General features: G+C 44.2%; 1 protein-coding gene across 11 annotated transcripts in view; it reads right to left on the reverse strand.

Moving 5' to 3' along the window:
* Window positions 1–23187, reverse strand: part of LOC129812827 (gephyrin-like) — a 133098-nt gene that overhangs the window by 83002 nt on the left and 26909 nt on the right. For 8 of the 11 annotated variants that reach the window (XM_055864726.1, XM_055864725.1, XM_055864728.1 and 5 more), the window contains exons 2-4: window positions 15028–15106; window positions 1839–1896; window positions 1005–1133 (exon numbers count right to left, since the gene is read on the reverse strand). In XM_055864726.1, the coding sequence (XP_055720701.1) occupies window positions 1005–1133; window positions 1839–1896; window positions 15028–15106 (266 nt within the window). The remainder of the gene's footprint in view (window positions 1–1004; window positions 1134–1838; window positions 1897–15027; window positions 15107–23187) is intronic. The other 3 variants (XM_055864727.1, XM_055864735.1, XM_055864734.1) reach the window with 1 other exon arrangement.

The raw sequence follows: 23187 nt of genomic DNA on the forward strand, positions 1-23187 counted from the left end.
TGTTCAATGGGGCTCATTTATGATTTGCATAAAATACTGTATGTAAAATGTGTCCTTCCAATTTGTTCAGTTCAAATCAATAAGCATCAATAGTGATGAAAACCTTGTTTCATTTATATTTATTCAAGATTAACATGATTTATTCCACCCATGTCAAAAAAACAACTAGTGGCTTTATTGATAAATGTGATCTAGCAGAAGTAAATGGCAAATATTAACCATGTATACTGTCTATAGTGCTTGTAATTGATATAAACATCTCAGTATTACGTAATAAGTATTTTGGTGTAAATTGTTATGGCTGTATTGTTTTAAAACCCCAATAATGTTGTGGGTCCATCAGACCTACGAACATTGGGTGAATAACAAAAACATGAACACCACATGAGGTTTAAGAGAAGTGACGTTGTGTGCCCTTGAGATGAATGACACTTCAAACATGCACATTATTAAAAAAGAAGAGAAAGATAAGGACATATCAAAGAGAGGGGGAAGAGGGAGAGAGAGTGGGAAGAATGAGAGAGGGAGGGGGAGAGAGAGAAGCGGAAGAGAGAGGAAGAGAGAGAGAGAGCAGAGAGAGAGAAGAGAGAGAGAGAGAAGAGAGAGAAGAGGAAGAGAGAGAGAGAGCAAGTCAACGTCCACAGCCAGCAGTAATCTCCAGGGAGTCACAAGCGCTTTCTCCCCATCACATGCACGCACTCACACACAAGCAAATGAACATGAGCTCCTACACATACACAGACTCAACCCTAAAATATGACACACTCATACACACATTGACAACATATGCAAAATACATCATATAGAAAATAACATAGTGGAACAAAAACATTTATTTATCCGTACTGTGAAAGACCTGACAAAACACAAGATAATCTACGGTTTGACAAACACAACTCACACATAAATATGCACATTGACCATGCAGGTGCCAGCCAACACACACAAGTGCACGCATAGCTAACAGCTTACACTAGATCTAGGGTCAACACTCATCCACTCACATGGACACAAACACAAACTTTGGGGTCCCCATGTACCTCGGGCGTGACATCACGGGGGGCGAACCCTGTTCCTCCGGTGGTCAGAATCAGGTTCAGCTCCTTCTCATCACACCAGTCCACCAATGTCTCCTGAGGACAGAGTGCAGAGAGACACACCATTGGCTGGCAGCAGTGTCAATCACAGAGGTGACCACTCCATTGGCTGGGAGCAGTGTCAATCATGCAGACAACAACAGAGGCGGGTTCAGGATAGAATACTAAAGCGCTGGGTGAATCTCAAGTCTTTCCTTGATTCCTAGCATCCTCCCTTTTCGCCTCGTTCTCAAATTGCATTGGAGGAGAAGATCAGAAGGGACAAACCTTGGATCTTGCCCTCTAATGTATCTGGAAAAGGGGGCAAGGAGAGAGGACGCAAGAAATCAATGAAAGACCATTAAAATTCACCCACTGTGTGGAACAACTGTTTCCAAGACAGAAGGGTCTAACAATAACAACTCTTTAATGTAGGCCTAGTGAGAGAATACATGTGAGAATCCAAAATAGTGTCACCTTTGAACTATAGCCTGCGGTGGGCTCTAGGGGGCAGCATGGAGTTAGAGTAGAGACAGCGAGAGAGAAAGAGAGAGAGAGAGGAGGGATGGAAAGAGACAAGATGGAGGGACTAAGAGGGAGAGAGGAAGACAGAGAGAGATTGAGAGAGAGAGAGCGCAAGATGGAGAGAGAGAGAGAGAGAGAGAAAAAGAGAGAGAGAGAAAGAGAGAGGAGGGAGGGAGTAAGAGGGAGTGAGGAAGGGAGAGAGAGAGAGAGCAATAGAGGAGGGAGAGAGATATTTACCTTAATCTCATCAATCTCATCTGGGACTATTTTGTAGGAAGATATGACGCCTCCGAGCCTGTGGATGAGAAACAGAAAACAACAAGAAGATCACAGTTAGTTCATATTCAGTCTCAACAAACTCACTAGAGACGGAAAGAGAGAGGGGGGGGGGGGAGAGGAAAACAAAATGGGGAGTGGAGAAATATGGAGCAAAAGACAGTAAGTTGGAGTGGAAGGAGAAAAAAGGGTTATCCTGAACTGTACTCTAAGTTATGAGCCATCTGTATGTGCAGGTCAACGAAAATGGACTCTCCAGAACAGACATTAAAGACAAAAGCGATAAGTAGTCAGTATTAGCTATTTTTAGAGAGTGATTGTGATTCACTGAGAAAATGCCATGAGACTGTTAGTTCAAGTCAAATCATGTCCACTGGCGCCTACCAGTGGAAGATGCATTTACCACACCAGGGCAAGAACTACACAGCAAAGCCCAGAATGAAGTCTTCTCCTCAGTACTAAAGTCAGACAAAAATATGATTTTCCTCAGCTCTTTAAACCATAAAATTGTGAAAACCAAAATACACGGAAATATTGAACACAATGAACACACACCATCAAAACCTAATCCTAGAGGGAATTCAGTCCACTGTCAAAAGGAAATCCATCAAAAGTGGGTCACAGCACGCTAAATTGAGACATTCGAAAATGAGAATTTGTTCAACAAAACTAATCAGGATTTCCTTAATCCAGTTGTCAGAGAAACCACTTGTGTTGTGTGTGTGGATTGTGTGTTATGTGTTGGGATCAGTTACTCAGCGACTCAGGAGCTTCTAGGGAAAGTAGACACACACACACACTTGGACTGACCCTTTCAGCAGTAGTAAAGTGGTGTTAGAAGAGAAGGTGGTATCATCTCATCTGTGTGCCTATAACAGCAGTGATGCTTGTCTAAATGCCCTCCTGATTTAATTGGGGGAATGTTACTCCCAAAACTCCAGATTATTCTGGGCTAAGGAGATAGAGAAGGAGGAGGCCATTCAGAATAGCTGGAGAGAAGTAATGACAGAAGATTGGAAGAGGGAGGGACAGAGGGAGAGACAGAGGGAGAGACAGAGGGAGAGACAGAGGGAGAGACAGAGGGAGAGACAGAGGGAGAGACAGAGAGAGAGACAGAGGGAGAGACAGAGGGAGAGACAGAGGGAGAGACAGAGGGAGAGACAGAGGGAGAGACAGAGGGAGAGACAGAGGGAGAGACAGAGGGAGAGACAGAGGGAGAGACAGAGGGAGAGACAGAGAGAGAGACAGAGGGAGAGACAGAGAGAGAGACAGAGGGAGAGACAGAGAGAGAGACAGAGGGAGAGACAGAGGGAGAGACAGAGAGAGAGACAGAGGGAGAGACAGAGAGAGAGACAGAGGGAGAGACAGAGAGAGAGACAGAGGGAGAGACAGAGAGAGAGACAGAGGGAGAGACAGAGGGAGAGACAGAGAGAGAGACAGAGGGAGAGACAGAGGGAGAGACAGAGAGAGAGACAGAGAGAGAGACAGAGGGAGAGACAGAGGGAGAGACAGAGGGAGAGACAGAGGGAGAGACAGAGGGAGAGACAGAGAGAGAGACAGAGGGAGAGACAGAGAGAGAGACAGAGGGAGAGACAGAGAGAGAGACAGAGGGAGAGACAGAGGGAGAGACAGAGGGAGAGACAGAGGGAGAGACAGAGGGAGAAAGACAGAGGGAGAGACAGAGGGAGAAAGACAGAGGGAGAGACAGAGGGAGAGACAGAGGGAGAGACAGAGGGAGAGACAGAGGGAGAGACAGAGGGAGAGACAGAGGGAGAGACAGAGGGAGAGACAGAGGGAGAGACAGAGGGAGAGACAGAGGGAGAGAGACAGAGGGAGAGACAGAGGGAGAGACAGAGGGAGATACAGAGGGAGAGAGACAGAGGGAGAGACAGAGGGAGACAGACAGAGGGAGACAGACAGAGGGAGAGAGACAGAGGGAGAGAGACAGAGGGAGAGACAGAGAGAGGGACAGAGAGAGATTGGTGTGTTTTATATTTACATAAGATTGAGCGATGTGTGTGTGTGTTAACCCCTGTCCTTGTCTACAGCTGCTGTGTCCCAGCTGTGCAGATCTGCTCTGTTCTGGGACAGCTACATTAATAAATTCAATCTGCTACGCACTCTCTCTCCCTCCCTCTCTCCTCTTCCTCCCTCCATCCCCTCTCCCTGCCTCTTTTCCACCCTCTCTCTTTGCCTCCCTCTCTCTGGCCTCCCTCTCTCACTGCCCTCACTCTCTCTGCATCTGTCTCTCCTCCTTCCTCCATCTCATTAACTACTCTGTCAGGCCAGCTAAAAGCTACACTTGAACAAGTCTCTCAAGTGTGCAGACGTACAGATACATTAACTACCCTTTCTATCTCCCCCATTGCTCTGTAATTGTCCCTCTTCATCCATCTCTTTATCTCCGTTCCTTGTGATGGACCCTAACCCATCAGTGTCTGGAGCGGAGAACAGGTATCTAGCTCCAAGTCATTCAAGTGAAGGAGACGTAAAAGTCATTAGTGTGAGCGTGGTTGATCCCCCATCTATTCTCATCTGCTCTCATTAGCAACAGAGAGGGAGAGTGAGAGAGAGAGAGGGGGGGGGAGAGAGAGAGAGGGAGGGATGGAAAGAGACAAAGAAGGGGAGGGAGACAGAGAGAGAGAAGGGGAGAGAGGGAGAGAGAGTGAGTGAGGCAGGGAGAGAGAGTGAGGGAGGGAGAGAGAGAGAGTGAGGGAGAGTGAGACTTTGCCAGGATCCTGTTAGTGAGTGAAACAGGGTTACAGGGTTAAAGGGTGATGTATCAAGAGCCCATCCTCCCTCACTCTCTCCCTCCCTCTCTCCCTCCCTCCCTCACTCCCTCCGTCCAATCCTATTTCAGTCTGTCCCTACCAACAGTCATTAGTGACTCAGAGCATCCTGTCCCTTGATCACAGCACCGCCACTCACTGTCACTAAGTCACTGTCATTCACTCACACTACACTGACACTCCAACACACACATAGACACACTACATACGCACTCTTTTTTTGGTGCAATTTATTTTAACTTTCTGACTCTGCATTGTTGGGAAAGGGCTCGTAAGTAAGCATTTCATGGTAAAGTATATTGTAATTTAATGTAAATGTATTTTTTGCTGGGCCACACTGTGTGTGCGTGTCGTGTTTCTCTCTCTCTCTCTAAGTGTGTGTGCGTGTGTGTGTGTGTCTCGATCTCTGTGTGTGTGCTTATGTGTGTGTGTGTATCCAAGTGTATGAGTGTCTTTAACTGGTGTACTGGCGTACAGCCCCAGACTGTGTATGTGTGTCGTAGTCAGGTGTTGGTACAGTGGTTGGATCGTAGCATACAGCCCCAGACTGTGTATGTGTGTAGTAGTCAGGTGTTGGTACAGTGGTTGGATCCTAGCGTACAGCCCCAGACTGTGTATGTGTGTTGTAGTCAGGTGTTGGTACAGTGGTTGGATCGTAGCATACAGCCCCAGACTGTGTATGTGTTTGTGTGTAGTAGTCAGGTGTTGGTACAGTGGTTGGATCCTATCGTACAGCCCCAGTCTGTGTATGTGTTTGTGTGTAGTAGTCAGGTGTTGGTACAGTGGTTGGATCCTAGAGTAAAGCCACAGACTGTGTATGTGTGTCGTAGTCAGGTGTTGGTACAGTGGTTGGATCCTAGAGTAAAGCCACAGACTGTGTATGTGTGTCGTAGTCAGGTCTTGGTACAGTGGTCGGATCCTAGTGTACAGCCCCAGACTGTGTATAATAGTCAGGTGTTGGTACAGTGGTTGGATCCTAGTGTTCAGCCCCAGACTGTGTATGTGTGTAGTAGTCAGGTGTTGGTACAGTGGTTGGATCCTATCGTACAGCCCCAGTCTGTGTATGTGTTTGTGTGTAGTAGTCAGGTGTTGGTACAGTGGTTGGATCCTAGAGTAAAGCCACAGACTGTGTATGTGTGTCGTAGTCAGGTCTTGGTACAGTGGTCGGATCCTAGTGTACAGCCCCAGACTGTGTATAATAGTCAGGTGTTGGTACAGTGGTTGGATCCTAGAGTAAAGCCACAGACTGTGTATGTGTGTAGTAGTCAGGTGTTGGTACAGTGGTTGGATCGTAGCGTACAGCCCCAGACTGTGTATGTGTTTGTGTGTAGTAGTCAGGTGTTGGTACAGTGGTTGCATTGTAGCGTACAGCCCCAGACTGTGTATGTGTGTAGTTGTCAGGTGTTGGTACAGTGGTTGGATCGTAGCGTACAGCCCCAGACTGTGTATGTGTTTGTGTGTAGTAGTCAGGTGTTGGTACAGTGGTTGGATCGTAGCGAACAGCCCCAGACTGTGTATGTGTTTGTGTGTAGTAGTCAGGTGTTGGTACAGTGGTTGGATCCTAGCGTACAGCCCCAGACTGTGTTTGTGTGTAGTAGTCAGGTGTTGGTACAGTGGTTGGATCGTAGCGTACAGCTCCAGACTGTGTATGTGTATGTGTGTAGTAGTCAGGTGTTGGTACAGTGGTTGGATCGTAGCGTACAGCCCCAGACTGTGTATGTGTGTAGTAGTCAGGTGTTGGTACAGTGGTTGGATCGTAGCGTACAGCCCCAGACTGTGTATGTGTGTAGTAGTCAGGTGTTGGTACAGTGGTTGGATCGTAGCGTACAGCCCCAGACTGTGTATGTGTGTAGTAGTCAGGTGTTGGTACAGTGGTTGGATCGTAGCGTACGGCCCCAGACTGTGTATGTGTTTGTGTGTAGTATTCAGGTGTTGGTACTGTGACGACCCTCCCACTCTGTCTGCCGTATTCTCTCTTTGTTCTTGTTTCCTTATTAGGATGCCGGTGGGCGGAGTTGGGAGGGTCGTCAGCTACATGGGAAACACCTGGGCCCACTGTCATAGGATAAATGCACCATTTCCCCATTTATGGGGAGACTCTCTCCAGGCAGACACCTTGATAGATTTGTTTGTGTTTCTTGGTGGTTTTTTGGTTGTTTGTTTTAGCATCTTTCAACACCCTGCATTATCACATTCATGCATGCAAAACACTCACTTACACTACTGATTACTGATTACACACACCATTGTATATTATACTAAGTTTCTTTAGTTAATAAATACATATTTTGTTACTCCTTTTCTCCACGTTGTCTCCCTTTTGTTACGGGCTTTGAGCCGGTTTGTGACAGAACAGTGGTCGGATCCTAGCGTACAGCCCCAGACTGTGTATGTGTTTGTGTGTAGTAGTCAGGTGTTGGTACAGTGGTTGGATCCTAGAGTACAGCCCCACACTGTGTATGTGTTTGTGTGTAGTAGTCAGGTGTTGGTACAGTGGTCGGATCCTAGCGTACAGCCCCAGACTGTGTATGTGTTTGTGTGTAGTAGTCAGGTGTTGGTACAGTGGTTGGATCCTAGCGTACAGCCCCACACTGTGTACGTGTTTGTGTGTAGTAGTCAGGTGTTGGTACAGTGGTTGGATCCTAGCGTACAGCCCCACACTGTGTATGTGTGTAGTAGTCAGGTGTTGGTACAGTGGTTGGATCCTAGCCTACAGCCCTAGACTGTGTATGTGTGTAGTAGTCAGGTGTTGCTACAGTGGTCGGATCCTAGAGTACAGACCCAGACTGTGTATGTGTTTGTGTGTAGTAGTCAGGTGTTGGTACTCTGGTTGGATCCTAACATACAGCCCCAGACTGTGTATAGTAGTCAGGTGTTGGTACAGTGGTCGGATCCTAGTGTACAGCCCCAGACTGTGTATGTGTGTAGTAGTCAGGTGTTGCTACAGTGGTCGGATCCTAGAGTACAGACCCAGACTGTGTATGTGTTTGTGTGTAGTAGTCAGGTGTTGGTACTGTGGTTGGATCCTAACATACAGCCCCAGACTGTGTATAGTAGTCAGGTGTTGGTACAGTGGTTGGATCCTAGCGTACAGTCCCAGACTGTGTATGTGTGTAGTAGTCAGGTGTTGGTACAGTGGTCGGATCCTATCGTACAGCCCCAGACTGTGTATGTGTTTGTGTCGTAGTCAGGTGTTGGTACAGTGGTTGGATCCTAGCGTACAGTCCCAGACTGTGTATGTGTGTCGTAGTCAGGTGTTGGTACAGTGGTTGGATCCTAGCGTACAGTCCCAGACTGTGTATGTGTTTGTGTGTAGTAGTCAGGTGTTGGTACAGTGGTTGGATCCTAGAGTAAAGCCACAGACTGTGTATGTGTGTAGTAGTCAGGTGTTGGTACAGTGGTTGGATCCTATCGTACAGCCCCAGACTGTGTATGTGTGTAGTAGTCAGGTGTTGGTACAGTGGTTGGATCCTAGCGTACAGTCCCAGACTGTGTATGTGTTTGTGTGTCGTAGTCAGGTGTTGGTACAGTGGTTGGATCCTAGCGTACAGCCCCAGACTGTGTTTGTGTGTAGTAGTCAGGTGTTGGTACAGTGGTTGTATCCTAGCGTACAGTCCCAGACTGTGTATGTGTTTGTGTCGTAGTCAGGTGTTGGTACAGTGGTTGGATCCTAGCGTACAGTCCCAGACTGTGTATGCATTTGTCTGTCGTAGTCAGGTGTTGGTACAGTGGTTGGATCCTAGCGTACAGCCCCAGACTGTGTATGTGTGTAGTAGTCAGGTGTTGGTACAGTGGTCGGATCCTAGTGTACAGCCCCAGACTGTGTATGTGCTGTGTGTCGTAGTCAGGTGTTGGTACAGTGGTTGGATCCTAGCGTACAGCCCCAGACTGTGTATGTGTTTGTTTGTAGTAGTTAACTTGCTCAGCGGTGCTGCATGTTGCCGCATGATTCTGCATGGACCTCCTTTGCAGTCTGGGCATTAGAAAGCACCTAGCTAGCCTTGCCATTAGCTAGCATTACAGTCTAGGCACGGGGAGGGAGGTGTCATGGAGTCATCTATCACAGCCATCCTCTGGTGCCTCAACGGTCCACAACACAACTCACAAAGGTGCCTCAACGGTCCACAACACCAGGACACACAAACGGTGCCTCAATGGTCCATTCCACAACACACACGCAGGTGCCTCAATGCTTCACAACACCAGGACACACACCCACACACACACACACACACGATGCTGCCCTCGTGAAATATCAATTGTGGCACCAGCATAATTGGACCAAGATTATTTGATTATTTAAATGGCACGTTACACGCTGGTACCTGACCCTTAACTCTGCGAGGATAGGGGGAGGGAGGTTGACATGGCTGGAGGGAGGGATGGAGGGTGAGGGAGAGAGATGCAGAGGGAAAGGGATGAGGAAGAGAGAGAGACAAGATGATCGTGGACTTCAGGAAACAGCAGAGGGAGCACCCCTCTATCCACATCGACGGGACCACAGTGGAGAAGGTGGAAAGCTTCAAGTTCTTCAGCGTACCCATCACTGATAAACTGAAAAGGTCCACCCACACAGACCTCGGGAGGCTGAAGAAATTTGGCTTGGCACCTAAAACCCTCACAAACTTTTACAGATGCACAATTGAGAGCATCCCGTTGGGCTGTATCACCGCCTGGTACGGCAACTGCACAGGCCACAACCGCAGGTCTCTCCAGACGGTGTTGCGGTCTGCACAACGCATCACCGGGGGCAAACTACCTGCCATCCAGGACACCTACAGGTTCCGATGTCAAAGGAAGGACAAACAGATCATCAAGGACAATAACCACCCGAGCCACTGCCTGTTCACCCTGCTATCATCCAGAAAGCAAGGTTAGTACAGGGGCAACAAAGCTGGGACGAAGAGACTGAAAAACAGCTTCTATCTCAAGGCCAATCAGACTGTTAAATAGCCATCACTAGCACATTCGAGGCTGCTGCCCCATATACAGTTGAAGTCGGAAGTTTACATACACTTAGGTTGGAGTCATTAAAACTCGTTTTTCAACCACCAAAAATGTCTTGTTAACAAACTATAGCTTTGGCAAGTCAGTTAGGACATCTACTTTGTGCATGACGCAAGTAATTTTTCCAACAGTTGTTTACAGACAGATTATTTCACTTATAATTCACTGTATCACAATTCCAGTGGGTCAGAAATGTACATAAACTAAGTTGACTGTGCCTTTAAACAACTTGGAAAATTCCAGAAAATTATGGGATGGCTTTAGAGGCTTCTGATATCATTTGAGTCAATTGGAGGTGTACCTGTGGATGAATTTCAAGGCCTACCTTCAAACTCAGTGCCTCTTTGCTTGACATCATGGGAAAATCAAAAGAAATCAGCCAAGACCTCAGAAAAAAAAGTATAGACCTCCACAAGTCTGGTTCATCCTTGGAAGCAATTTCCAAATGCCTAAAGGTACCACGTTCATCTGTACAAACAATAGTACGCAAGTATAAACACTATGGGACCACGTAGCCGTCATTCCGCTCAGGAAGGAGACGTGTTCTGGGATTGCAAATCAATCCCAGAACAACAGCAAAGGACCTTGTGAAGATGCTGGAGGAAACAGGTACAAAAGTATCTATATCCACAGTAAAACAAGTCCTATATCGACATAACCTGAAAGGCCGCTCAGCAAGGATGAAGCCACTGCTCCAAAACCGCCATAAAAAAGCCAGACTACGGTTTGCAACTGCACATGGGGACCAAGATCGTACTTTTTGGAGAAATGTCCTCTGGTCTGATGAAACAAAAATAGAACTGTTTGGCTATAATGACCATCGTTATGTTTGGTGGAAAAAGGGGGAATCTTGCAAGCCGAAGAACACCATCATAACCGTGAAGCACAGGGGTGGCCGCATCATGTTGTGGGGGTGCTTTGCTGCAGGAGGGACTGGTGCACTTCACAAAATAGAAGGCATCATGAGGGATTAAAATTAAGTGGATATATTGAAGCAACATCTCAAAACAGTCAGGAAGTTAAAGCTTGGTCACAAATGGGTCTTCCAAATGGACAATGACCCCCAGCAAACTTCCAAATAATGTGTATGTAAACGAATGTTGGAAAAATGACTTGTGTCATGCACAATGTAGATGTCCTAACCAATTTGCCAAAACTATAGTTTGTTAACAAGAAATTTGTGGAGTGGTTGAAAAATAATTTTTAATGACTCCAACCTAACTGTATCTAAACTTCCGACTTCATCTGTATAAGCACAAATATATATATTAGAGGTCGGCCGATTAATTAGGGCCGATTTCAAGTTTTCATAACAATCAGTATTCATCATTTTTAGACGCCGATTACATTGCATTCCACGAGGAAACTGCGTGGCAGACTAACCACTAGTTACGCGAGTGCAGCAAGTAGCCAAGGTAAGTTGCTAGCTAGCATTAAACTTATTTTATAAAAAACAATCAATCTTGACATAATCACTAGTTAACTACACATGGTTGACGATATTACTAGGTTAACTAGCTTGTCCTCTGTTGCATATAATCAATGCGGTGCCTGTTAATTTAGCATCGAATCACAGCCTACTTCGCCAAACGGTTGATGATTTAACAAAAGCACATTCGTTGCACAAATGTACCTAACCTTAACTTCACTTCTCTTGCATTTAGTGCACTGTCGTAGCTGAATCAGAATTAGTTAGGTAACATAGATAAATAACATGTTTTATTTACTTTATACTTGTCATTAGAATGTCTTCTTTTTGGACTATACTGTTGGCAGTTACATTTTCCTTTCTCCTCTAGGGAAAAGTAACATGGGGCCCAGAGAGGGGAGAGGTCAGGCTTGTCTTTTACATGTCTGGTAATATGCAGAATATCAGAAAGGGAGAAGTCAGGTTTGAACATTGTCCTTCATAGGTGAATATATCTGTGAAACCATGTGAAGGGCTCCACTATGTCTGTACTCCAGTCACTCCCTCATTTTCCCATTGGGGGGGCGGAGTATGGCAGTGTCTGGAACCATTGTATTACCCCTCTGATGTTGCATGAATCTTGACCTAGTATATGACCTAGAGGCTCACTCCCCTCCGTGAGTTTGTCCAGGAGGGGATGTATTTTAGATGGGAGTATCTAGAATTGACAATTGATATATGCCATTGGATGAGGTAATGTTTTGGTACTAGGAAGTACCAAGAACGAGAAGTAGAACCTCGTCTAAGAGACCAAACTGAACTGCTATATGGCTATGGGATACTCCTCTCTCAAGAAAAAGGCCCTTGTGAAGTTCCTAAGATCTGTGGTTCGTCATGTAAGTTGAGAGGGGTGTATCTTGGCTATAAAAGATACTAAGAATTATTTTTTAAGGACTCTCAGAGAATTCATTTATAGACACTGAATTGATCAGAGAGTCAAAGGGCTATGGTGAAGCTCATATAATTAAAGATGGAGTTTAAAATATAACTCTGACTTGTGTGTTGTTTGTAAACTCTCCTCATTTAGTAATACAGGAAATTACCACGACAGCATGCAGAGTCAAGGTATATGCAACAGTTTGGGCCGCCTGGCTCGTTGCGAACTAATTTGCCAGAATTTTACATAATTATAACATAACATTGAAGGTTGTGCAATGTCACAGCAATATTTAGACTTAGGGTTGCCAACCGTTTGATAAAATACGGAATGGTTCCGTATTTCACTGAAAGAATAAACGTTTTGTTTTTGAAATTATAGTTTACGGATTTGACCATATTAATGACCAAAGGCTGGTATTTCTGTGTTTATAATATTATAATTAAGTCTATAATTTGATATTTGATAGAGCAGTCTGACTGAGCGGTGGTAGGCAGAAGCAGGCTCGTAAACATTCATTCAAACTTTACTGCGTTTGGCAGCAACTCTTAGCAATGCTTGAGTCACAGCGCTGTTTATGACTTCAACTCCTGAGATTCCTGATATTAGGCTGGCAATACTAAAGTGCCTATTAGAACATCCAATAGTCAAAAGCATATGAAATAGAGAGAAATAGTCAATGCGTCATAATTCCTGTAATAACTACAACCTAAAACTTCTTAACTGGGAATATTGAAGAACTGGGAATATTGAACCAGCTTTCATATGTTCTGAGTAAGGAACTTAAAAGTTAGCTTTTTTACATGGCACCTATTGCACTTTCACTTTCTTCTCCAACACTGTGTTTTTGCATTATGCAAACCAAATTGAGCATGTTTTATTATTTACTTTGAAACTAAATAGATTTTATTTATGTATTATATTAAGTTAAAATAAAAGTGTTATTCAGTATTGTTGTAATTGTCATTATTATAAATAATTAATTCATCGGCCGATTAATCGGTATCGGCATTTTTTGGTCCTCCAAATATCGGTATCGGCGTTTAAAAATCATAAATCGGTCGACCTCTAATATATATATGTACAGTACCAGTCAAAAGTTCTCTACACATTCAAGGGTTTTTCTTCTTTTAAAAAAAACTATTTTCTATGTGGTAGAATAATAGGGAAGACATCAAAACTTTGAAATAACACATATGGAATCATGTAGTAACCAAAAAAGTATAAAACAAATCGAAATATATTATATATTGAGATTCTTAAAAGCAGGCAGCCTTTGCCTTGATGATAGCTTTGCACAATCTTGGTATTCTCTAAACCAGCTTCATCAGGTAGTCACCTGGAATGCATTTCAATTAACAGGTGTGCCTTGTTGAAAGTTAATTTGTGGAATTTATTTCCTTATTAATGAGTTTGAGCCAATCAGTTGTGTTGTGACAAGGTAGGGGTGGTATACAGAAGATAGCCCTATTTGGTAAAAGACCAAGTCCATATTATGGCAAGAACAGCTAAAATAAGAAAAGAGAAACAACAGTCCATCATTACTTTAAGACAATGTCAATGAAAGATTATTGGAATCTGTGTGGGTAGCTGGACAGGTAGGATGACTGACAGGGAAGGTGAACAGGTGGTCACGGGCCAGGTGACAGAGGAATGGATGAGACTGAGGGAGGAATTCCTTTAACCATAAAGTGGTATATTTACTGGGTAGTGTGGATTCATGGACGCACAGAACTTCTGGATTAGATGGAGTTAAGGAAGAGAAAGCAGCGAGATCGGGCGATGGCGATATCATCCTTTTATGGAAGTGAGATCTGTCAGACATTTCTACCTGACCTAATTAATGTACCACTGGCCCAGCTGAGCAGGTGGCCATGAATTAAAGGATTCTTCCACCAACACCATGGGGATTTTCTACAGTCAATGTCAAGAACTTTGAAAGTTTCTTCAAGTGCAGTTGCAAAAACCATCAACTGCTATGATGAGACTGGCTCTCATGAGGACCGCCACAGGAATGGAAGACCCAGAGTTACCTCTGCGGCAGAAGATAAGTTCATTAGAGTTAACTGCACCTCAGATTGCAGCCCAAATAAATGCTTCACAGAGTTCAAGAAACAGACACATCTCAACATCAACTGTTCATAGGAGGCTGTGTGAATCAGGCCTTCATGGTCGAATTGTTGCAAAGAAACCACCACTAAAAAGGACACTAATAAGAAGTCTTTGTGAGACTCAGAGCAGGTGAACGGACTATCTCTGCATGTGTGGTTCCCACCGTGAAGCATGGAGGAGGTGTGATGGTGTGGGGGTGCTTTGCTGGTGACACTGTCTGTGATTTATTTAGAATTCAAGGCACACTTAACCAGCATGGCTACCACAGCATTCTGCAGCGATACGCCATCCCATCTGGTTTGCGCTTAGTGGGACTATCATTTGTTTTTCAACAGGACAATAACCCAAAACACACCTCCAGGCTGTGTAAGGGCTATTTGACCAAGAAGGAGAGTGATGGAGTGCTGCATCAGATGACCTGGCCTCCACAATCACCTGACCTCAACCCAATTGAGATGGTTTGGGATGAGTTGGATCGCAGAGTGATGGAAAAGCAGCCAACAAGTGCTCAGCATGTGGAAACTCCTTCAAGACTGTTGGAAAAGCATTTCTCATGAAGCTGGTTGAGAGAATGCCAAGAGTGTGCAAGGCAAAGGGTGGCTACTTTGAAGATTCTAAAATAAATCATATATTTTGATTTGTTTGACACTTTTTTGGTTACTACACATTTCCATTGGGGTTATTTCATAGTTTTGATGTCTTCACTATTATTCAACAATGTAGAAAATAGTAAAAATAAACAAAAACCCTTGAATGAGTAGGTGTGTCCAAACTTTTAACTGGTACTGTACATATTGGTTAATTGGACTCGTTCTAACATTCTACAGCACTGTTGGATAAGCATTTCGCTGCACCTGGCATAACACCTGCAAAGTCTGTGTGCGTGTGTGTACTCACAGTGATGGGTCGTGGACCAGATCTTTGAGGTTTACTCCACTGCGGTCCTCAGCCAGGTTCCTGAAGCAGCTGTCACTCACTGTAGAGAGAAATAGAAAGGGTGAGACACAGAGAGAGAAAAAGAGAGAGTAAAAGAGAGAGAGAGACAAAGATAGAGAGAGAATGTGCGGTTAAAATTGGCAAAAACACAGGGCTGTGGGGTGAGACAGGGACGCAGCTTGAGCCGCACCCTGGTTTATGACCACCATCTACATGATCAAATGTCCCTCCTGGACGCAATGAATGCTGGATGCCTGGACATACAGTGGGGAGAACAAGTATTTGATACACTGCCGATTTTGCAGGTTTTCCTCCTAGCATGTAGAGGTCTGTCATTTTTTATCATAGGTACACTTCAACTGTGAGAGATGGAATCTAAAACAAAAATCCTGAAAATCACATTGTATGATTTTTAAGTAATTCATTTGCATTTTATTGCATGACATAAGTATTTGATACATCAGAAAAGCAGAACTTAATATTTGGTACAGAAACCTTTGTTTGCAACTACAATTTCCTGTACTTCTTGACCAGGTTTACACACACTGCAGCAGGGATTTTGGCCCACTCCTCCATACAGACCTTCTTCAGATCCTTCAGGTTTCGGGGCTGTCGCTGGGCAATACGGACTTTCAGCTCCCTCCAAAGATTTTCTATTGGGTTCAGGTCTGGAGACTGGCTAGGCCACTCCAGGACCTTGAGATGCTTCTTATGGAGCCACTCCTTAGTTGCCCTGGTTGTTTACAGACCTCTACATGCTTTGTAAGTAGGAAAACCTGCAAAATCGGCAGTGCTTCAAATACTTGTTCTCCCCACTGTATATCAACGAATTGGCAAGGGCACTAGAAGAGTCTGCAGCACCCAGCCTCACCCTACTACAATCTGAAGTCAAACGTCTATTGTTCGCTGATGATCTGATGCTTCTGTCCACAACCAAGGAGGGCCTACAGCAGCAACTAGATATTCTGCACAGATTCTGTCAGACCTGGACCCTGACAGTAAATCTCAGTAAGACAAAATTAATGATGTTCCAAAAAAGGTCAAGTTGCCAGGACCACAAATACAAATTCCATCTAGATACCATTGCCCTAGAGCACACAAAAAATGATACATACCTTTGCCTAAACATCAGCGCCACAGGTAACTTCCACAAAGCTGTGAACGATCTGAGAGACAAGGCAAGAAGGGCCTTCTACGCCATCAAAAGGAACATAACATTTGACATACCAATTATGATCTGGCTAAAAATACTTGAATCAGTATAGAACCCATTGCCCTATATGGTTGTGAGGTCTGGGGTCCGCTCACCAACCACGAATTCACAAAATGGGGCAAACACCAAATTGAGACTCTGCATGCAGAATTCTGCTAAAATGTCCTCCGTGTACAACGTTAAACACCAAATAAATATTTCCCAAAATGTGCATTCCTAGCTGTGACATCACACCTTGTCTCTCTATCATCACTCTTTTCTCAAGGGCGTGGGGGAGAGAATGAAAAAAAGTGAGAGAAACAGGCATGAGGACAAAGATGAGAAGAGGATAAGCTAAATATAGTAGAGTGCAGATGAGAGAGAGACAGAGAGAGACAGAGACAGAGAGAGACAGAGAGAGAGAGACAGAGAGAGAGAGAGACAGAGAGAGAGAGAGAGAGAGAGAGAGAGAGAGACAGACAGAGACAAGACAGACAGACAGAGAGAGAGAGACTAAGACAGAGAGAATGGGTGTGGTGGTTGTGGCAGTGTGATGGCACCATGGCTGTGTGGTCTGTACTGGAGCACTGACCTGTAGCCTGGTAAATAAATGATAAAGCACTGACAATTCAACCAGCAACACTGAATGGCCTCATGTTTTCTCTCTCTAATGTACTGCTTCATCCTCTGCTCTGCTCCACATCAGAGAGATAGATATAAAAAGAGACGGAGACAGCGAGAAAGAGAGAGAGCGGGGGGGAAAGACAGAGAGAGAGTAGGGAGGACAGAGAGCGGCAGAGGGAGAGAGTGGTGTAAGACTTGCTTCATAATTGCAGCATTCCCAGTTACCCGCTTATTCCCTTATACCCAAACGTTCTCACTCTCTCTATGCCCAGTGCTCTCCCCTACTTAGAAACTCTTCCTCTTACACTCTCTTCTCCTCTCCCTCTCACCCCTTCTCCCCTCCTAACCCTTGATCCATTGGCCACAATTCCCTGCAGGAGACAGCCGGCAGAGGGAGTGATATGTACAGAGAGGAGAAGATAGAGGGATGGAGGGAGAGAGGCATATCTCTCCTCGCTCTCCTCTCTTTCTGAGCTCCAACTGAGGTCCATGTGGTTCAAAATGTGTTGGAGGGTAGAGTATAGAGGTCGACCGATTATGATTTTTCAACGCCGATACGATTATTGGAGGACCAGAAAAAGCCGATACCAATTAATCGGCCGACTTATTAAATGTATTTGTAATAATGACAATTACAACAATACTGAATGAACACTTATTTTAACTTAATATAATACATCAATAAAATCAATTTAGCCTCAAATAAATAATGAAACATGTTCAATTTGGTTTAAATAATGCAAAAACAGTGTTGGAGAAGAAAGTAAAAGTGCAATATGTGCCATGTAAGAAAGCTAACGTTTAAGTTCCTTGCTCAGAACATGAGAACATATGAAAGCTGGTGGTTCCTTTTAACATGAGTCTTCAATATTCCCAGGTAAGAAGTTTTAGGTTGTAGTTATTATTGGAATTATAGGATTATTTCTCTCTATAAGATTTGTATTTCATATACCTTTGACTATGGGATGTTCTTATAAGCACTTTAGTATTGCCAGCGTAACAGTATAGCTTCCGTCCCTCTCCTCGCTCCTACCTGGGCTCGAACCAGGAAAACATTGACAACAGCCACCCTCGAAGCAGCGTTACCCTTGACACACGGGCATTTCCATTGAAAAGGCCCCATGAGTACCAACATGTGAAGTCATAGGAGAATATCAAATTGAAAGAATATAGATATTTTGGGGAAATGAAGGCCTTTCAACCATTTTCCATCTTAAAAATGAGGCAGAAGTAAAGGCTTTGATTTCTGGATGAACAGATGGAAAAGGGGTCTTAGAAAAAATCAACCAGAAAAAGTCTTGAAAGTAACAAGCAACGGTAGACCTACCAATTAGTTAGTCATTGTACTGATGTACATTTTGTTTATCAATGATTAAGTTATTAAAACTCGTATTGACTACAATGGAAAAATATAATAGTCACAAACCACAGTTGGCTCACCTGCTACTGTCCTCCCTTCAACTGTCATACTGGCCTTGACGTTAATGTCCACAGACTTACCAAACCTGAACATATCATAGACATATGTTTCACAAGTTTGGATAGCACAGTACAGTGAGTGGAGCACAGCAGAGTACAAAACAACGCAATACTGTACAGTAAAGAACAATAAAGAAAAGTAATTATGCATTTCTGTGTAGTACAGATGAGGGACACATGATGGAATTATGTTACCGGGTGTAAATCCACTTTACTTATTGTAGTTCAATGAACCCAAATAGTTTTGTTCCAACTCAGGGTGCCATTTCATAGCTGACACCTCATTCTTTCTGTCTTTTTGACTGGAATCATACTTTTATTTGATTACATGTTTTACACTCCAAAAAATAAACAAAAACTTAGACACAAACAAGGAATACGTCTCCCCTGGTCACACCTCCATCCCTAGTGACTGGTCACACCTCCATCCCTAGTGCCTGGTCACACCTCCATCCCTAGTGACTGGTCACACCTCCATCCCTAGTGCCTGGTCACACCTCCATCCCTAGTGACTGGTCACACCTCCATCCCTAGTGACTGGTCACACCTCCATCCCTAGTGCCTGGTCACACCTCCATCCTTAGTGCCTGGTCACACCTCCATCCCTAGTGACTGGTCACACCTCCATCCCTAGTGCCTGGTCACACCTTCATCCCTAGTGCCTGGTCACACCTTCATCCCTAGTACCTGGTCACACCTCTATCCCTAGTGACTGGTCACACCTCCATCCCTAGTGACTGGTCACACCTCCATCCCTAGTGCCTGGTCACACCTCCATCCCTAGTGACTGCATTATTGATTATTGATTATTGTTTGCCAAATTGCCTGAAACAGGACCATTTCGTTTCTCTCAGTAGCCAACGCACTTTCAATTGTGTTAATGATGGCGGATTGATTGATTTCCAAGTTTTCAGTATATGTTTTTTCAAGATGAGTGATGAGAAGAGAATCGTCCAGTGTATCTCACGACACCCCAAACAGTATATGCCATGTCTTGAAATAGAGCTGAAGTCGGAAGTTTACATACACCTCAGCCAAATACATTAAAACTCAGTTTTTCACAATTCTTGACATTTAATCCTAGTAAAAATTCCCTGTCTTAGGTCAGTTAAAATAAAGTGGTGATCCTAAGAATGTGAAATGTCAGAATAATAGAGAAAATTATTTATTTCAGCTTTTATTTCTTTCATCACATTCCCAGTGGGTCAGAAGTTTACATACACTCAATTAGTATTTTGTAGCATTGCCTTTAAATTGTTTAACTTGAGTCAAACGTTTCGGGTAGGCTTCCACAAGCTTCCCACAATACGTTGGTTGAATTTTGGCCCATTCCTCCTGACAAAGCTGGTGTAATTGGGTCAGGTTTGTAGGCCTCCTTGCTCACACACGCTTTTTCAGTTCTACCGACACATTTTCTATAGGATTGAGGTCAAGGCTTTGTGATGGCCACTCCAATACATTCTTTGTTGTCCTTAAGCTATTTTGACACAACTTTGGATGTATGCTTGGAGTCATTGTCCATTTGGAAGACCCATTTACAACCAAGCTTTAACTTCCTGACTGATGTCTTGAGATGTTGCTTCAATATAATCCACATCATTTTCATTCCTAAAGGTGCAATCTATTTTGTGAAGTCCACCTGTCCCTCCTGCAGCAAAGCACCCCCACAACATGATGATGCCACCCCGTGCTTTACGGTTGGGATGGTGTTCTTCGGCTTGCAAGATTCACCCTTTTTCCTCCAATCGTAATGATGGTCATTATGTCCAAACAGTTCTATTTTTGTTTCATCAGACCAGAGGACATTTCTCCAAAAAGTACGATCTTTGTCCGCATGTGCAGTTGCAAACCGTAGTCTGGCTGTTTTGGAGCAGTGGCTTCTTCCGTGCTGAGCGGCCTTTCAGATTATGTCGCTATAGGACTCGTTTTAGTGTGGATATAGATACTTTTGTACCTGTTTCCTCCAGAATCTTCATAAGGTCCTTTGCTGTTGTTCTGGGATTGATTTGCACTTTTCGCGCCAAAGTACGTTCATCTCTAGGAGACAGAACGCGTCTCCTTCCTGAGCGGAATGACGGCTGCGTGGTCCCATGGTGTTTATACTTGCGTACTATTGTTTGTACAGATGAACGTGGTACCTTTAGGCATTTGGAAATTGCTCCGAAGGATGAACCAGGCTTGTGGAGGTCTACAATGTTTTTTCTGAGGTCTTGGCTGATTTACTTTGATTTTCCCAGGATGTCAAGCAAAGAGGCACTGAGTTTGAAGGAAGGCCTTGAAATACATCCACAGGTACACCTCCAATTGACTTATGTCAATTAGCCTATCAGAAGCTTCTTAAGCAATGACATAATTTTCTGGAATATTCCAAGTTGTTTAAAGGCACAGTCAACTTACTGTATGTAAACTTCTGACCCACTGGAATTGTGATACATAAGTGAAATATTCTGTCTGTAAACAATTGTTGGGAAAATGACTTGTGTCATGCACAAAGTAGATGTCCTAACCGACTTGCCAAAACTAAAGTTTGTTAACAAGAAATATTTGGTTGAAAAACGAGTATTAATGACTCCATCCTAAGTGTATGTAAACTTCCGACTTCAACTGTATGCAGACAGACGGATTAAAAGTATGTTAACATTGTAATATTCTGATAGCCAACTTTCTAGCTCCGCCCACAACTTCCTGACTTCGTAGCATTCCCAGAAAGCATGGATTATTGAATCATTATTAGTTTTACACATGAGACATGACTGCCTTGTATAATCAATTAATCAAATTGATTTATAAAGGCCTTTTTACAAAGTGCTATACAGAAACCCAGTCTAAAACCCCAAACAGCAAGCAATGCAGATGTAGAAGCACAGTGGCTAGGAAAAACTATACTTGAGCTTATATGGATTAAGCATACATTTGTAATTTTCGTTAGTTATGCTTCAACTTTCCCTCCATGCTAACATCAGTGATGTTAACATCAGTGATATGTAACTTTTAAGTTGGATGTATTTGAAATTAATTTGAAACTACTTTTTAAATGATGTTATGGAAATAAATGTATTTCCTGTAACCAAGTCAATTTCAGTTGCTATGCCTTTAGTTTTCCATGTGGATCAATGTGTCTGTGAATTCTGCAGACATCTGTGAATCTTAATTGGGAACAGATATTAAACAGAGATTTTATCGTCATTCTGTTACCAAAGTTTGCATCTGCAGTTCTTCCAGTAAATGTATTTTTGTAAAATGTTCAGTGTAAATTGTTAAAAATCGTCCCTGCGCATAGAGTTGTATGGTTTGTTAAACTTTGAAATAAATGGTTTTTGTTTGACATACATTTTAAAACTGAGTCAAAGCATAATTCCGTTTCAATGGAATATCCCACAAACATTACTTACAGAAAGAAAGAAAGAATAGAGAAAAGAGAAGGATAAGAACAAAACAGCTTCAGCCCCAACCTCAGCCTTAACCCAAACCTCAACCTCAGCTCCAGCCTTAACCAAAACCTCAACCTCAGCTCCAGCCTTAACCCAAACCTCGACCTCAGCCTTAACCCAAACCTCAACCTCAGCTCCAGCCTTAACCCAAACCTCAACCTCAGCTTCAGCCTTAACCCAAACCTCAACCTCAGCTCCAGCCTTAACCCAAACCTCGACCTCAGCCTTAACCCAAACCTCAACCTCAGCTCCAGCCTTAACCCAAACCTCAACCTCAGCTCCAGCCTTAACCCAAACCTCGACCTCAGCCTTAACCCAAACCTCAACCTCAGCTCCAGCCTTAACCCAAACCTCAACCTCAGCTCCAGCCTTAACCCAAACCTCGACCTCAGCCTTAAACCAAACCTCAACCTCAGCTCCAGCCTTAACCCAAACCTCAACCTCAGCTCCAGCCTTAACCCAAACCTCAACCTAAGCTTCAGCCTTAACCCAAACCTCAACCTCAGCTTCAGCCTTAACCCAAACCTCAACCTCAGCTCCAGCCTTAACCCAAACCTCAACCTAAGCTTCAGCCTTAACCCAATCCTCAACCTCAGCTTCAGCCTTAACCCAAACCTCAACCTCAGCTCCAGCTCCAGCCTTAACCCAAACCTCAACCTCAGCTCCAGCCTTAACCCAAACCTCAACCTCAGCTCCAGCCTTAACCCAAACCTCAACCTCAGCTCCAGTCTTAACCCAAACCTCAACCTCAGCTCCAGTCTTAACCCAAACCTCAACCTCAGCTCCAGCCTTAACCCAAACCTCAACCTCAGCTCCAGCCTTAACCCAAACCTCAACCTCAGCTTCAGCCTTAACCGAAACCTCAACCTCAGCTCCAGCTTTAACCCAAACCTCAACCTCAGCTCCAGCCTTAACCCAAACCTCAACCTCAGCTTCAGCCTTAACCCAAACCTCAACCTCAGCTCCAGCGTTAACCCAAACCTCAACCCCAGCTCCAGCCTTAACCCAAACCTCAACCTCAGCTCCAGCTCCAGCCTAAACCCAAACCTCAGCTCCAGCCTTAACCCAAACCTTAACCTCAGCTCCAGCCTTAACCCAAACCTCAACTTCAGCTCCAGCCTTAACCCAAACCTCAACCCCAGCTCCAGCCTTAACCCAAACCTCAAACTCAGCTCCAGCTCCAGCCTAAACCCAAACCTCAACCTCAGCTCCAGCCTTAACCCAAACCTCAACCTCAGCTTCAGCCTTAACCGAAACCTCAACCTCAGCTCCAGCTTTAACCCAAACCTCAACCTCAGCTCCAGCCTTAACCCAAACCTCAACCTCAGCTTCAGCCTTAACCCAAACCTCAACCTCAGCTCCAGCGTTAACCCAAACCTCAACCCCAGCTCCAGC

This window comes from Salvelinus fontinalis, chromosome 16, assembly GCF_029448725.1.
Source record: "Salvelinus fontinalis isolate EN_2023a chromosome 16, ASM2944872v1, whole genome shotgun sequence".
In the NCBI taxonomy this organism is placed as follows: domain Eukaryota; kingdom Metazoa; phylum Chordata; class Actinopteri; order Salmoniformes; family Salmonidae; genus Salvelinus; species Salvelinus fontinalis.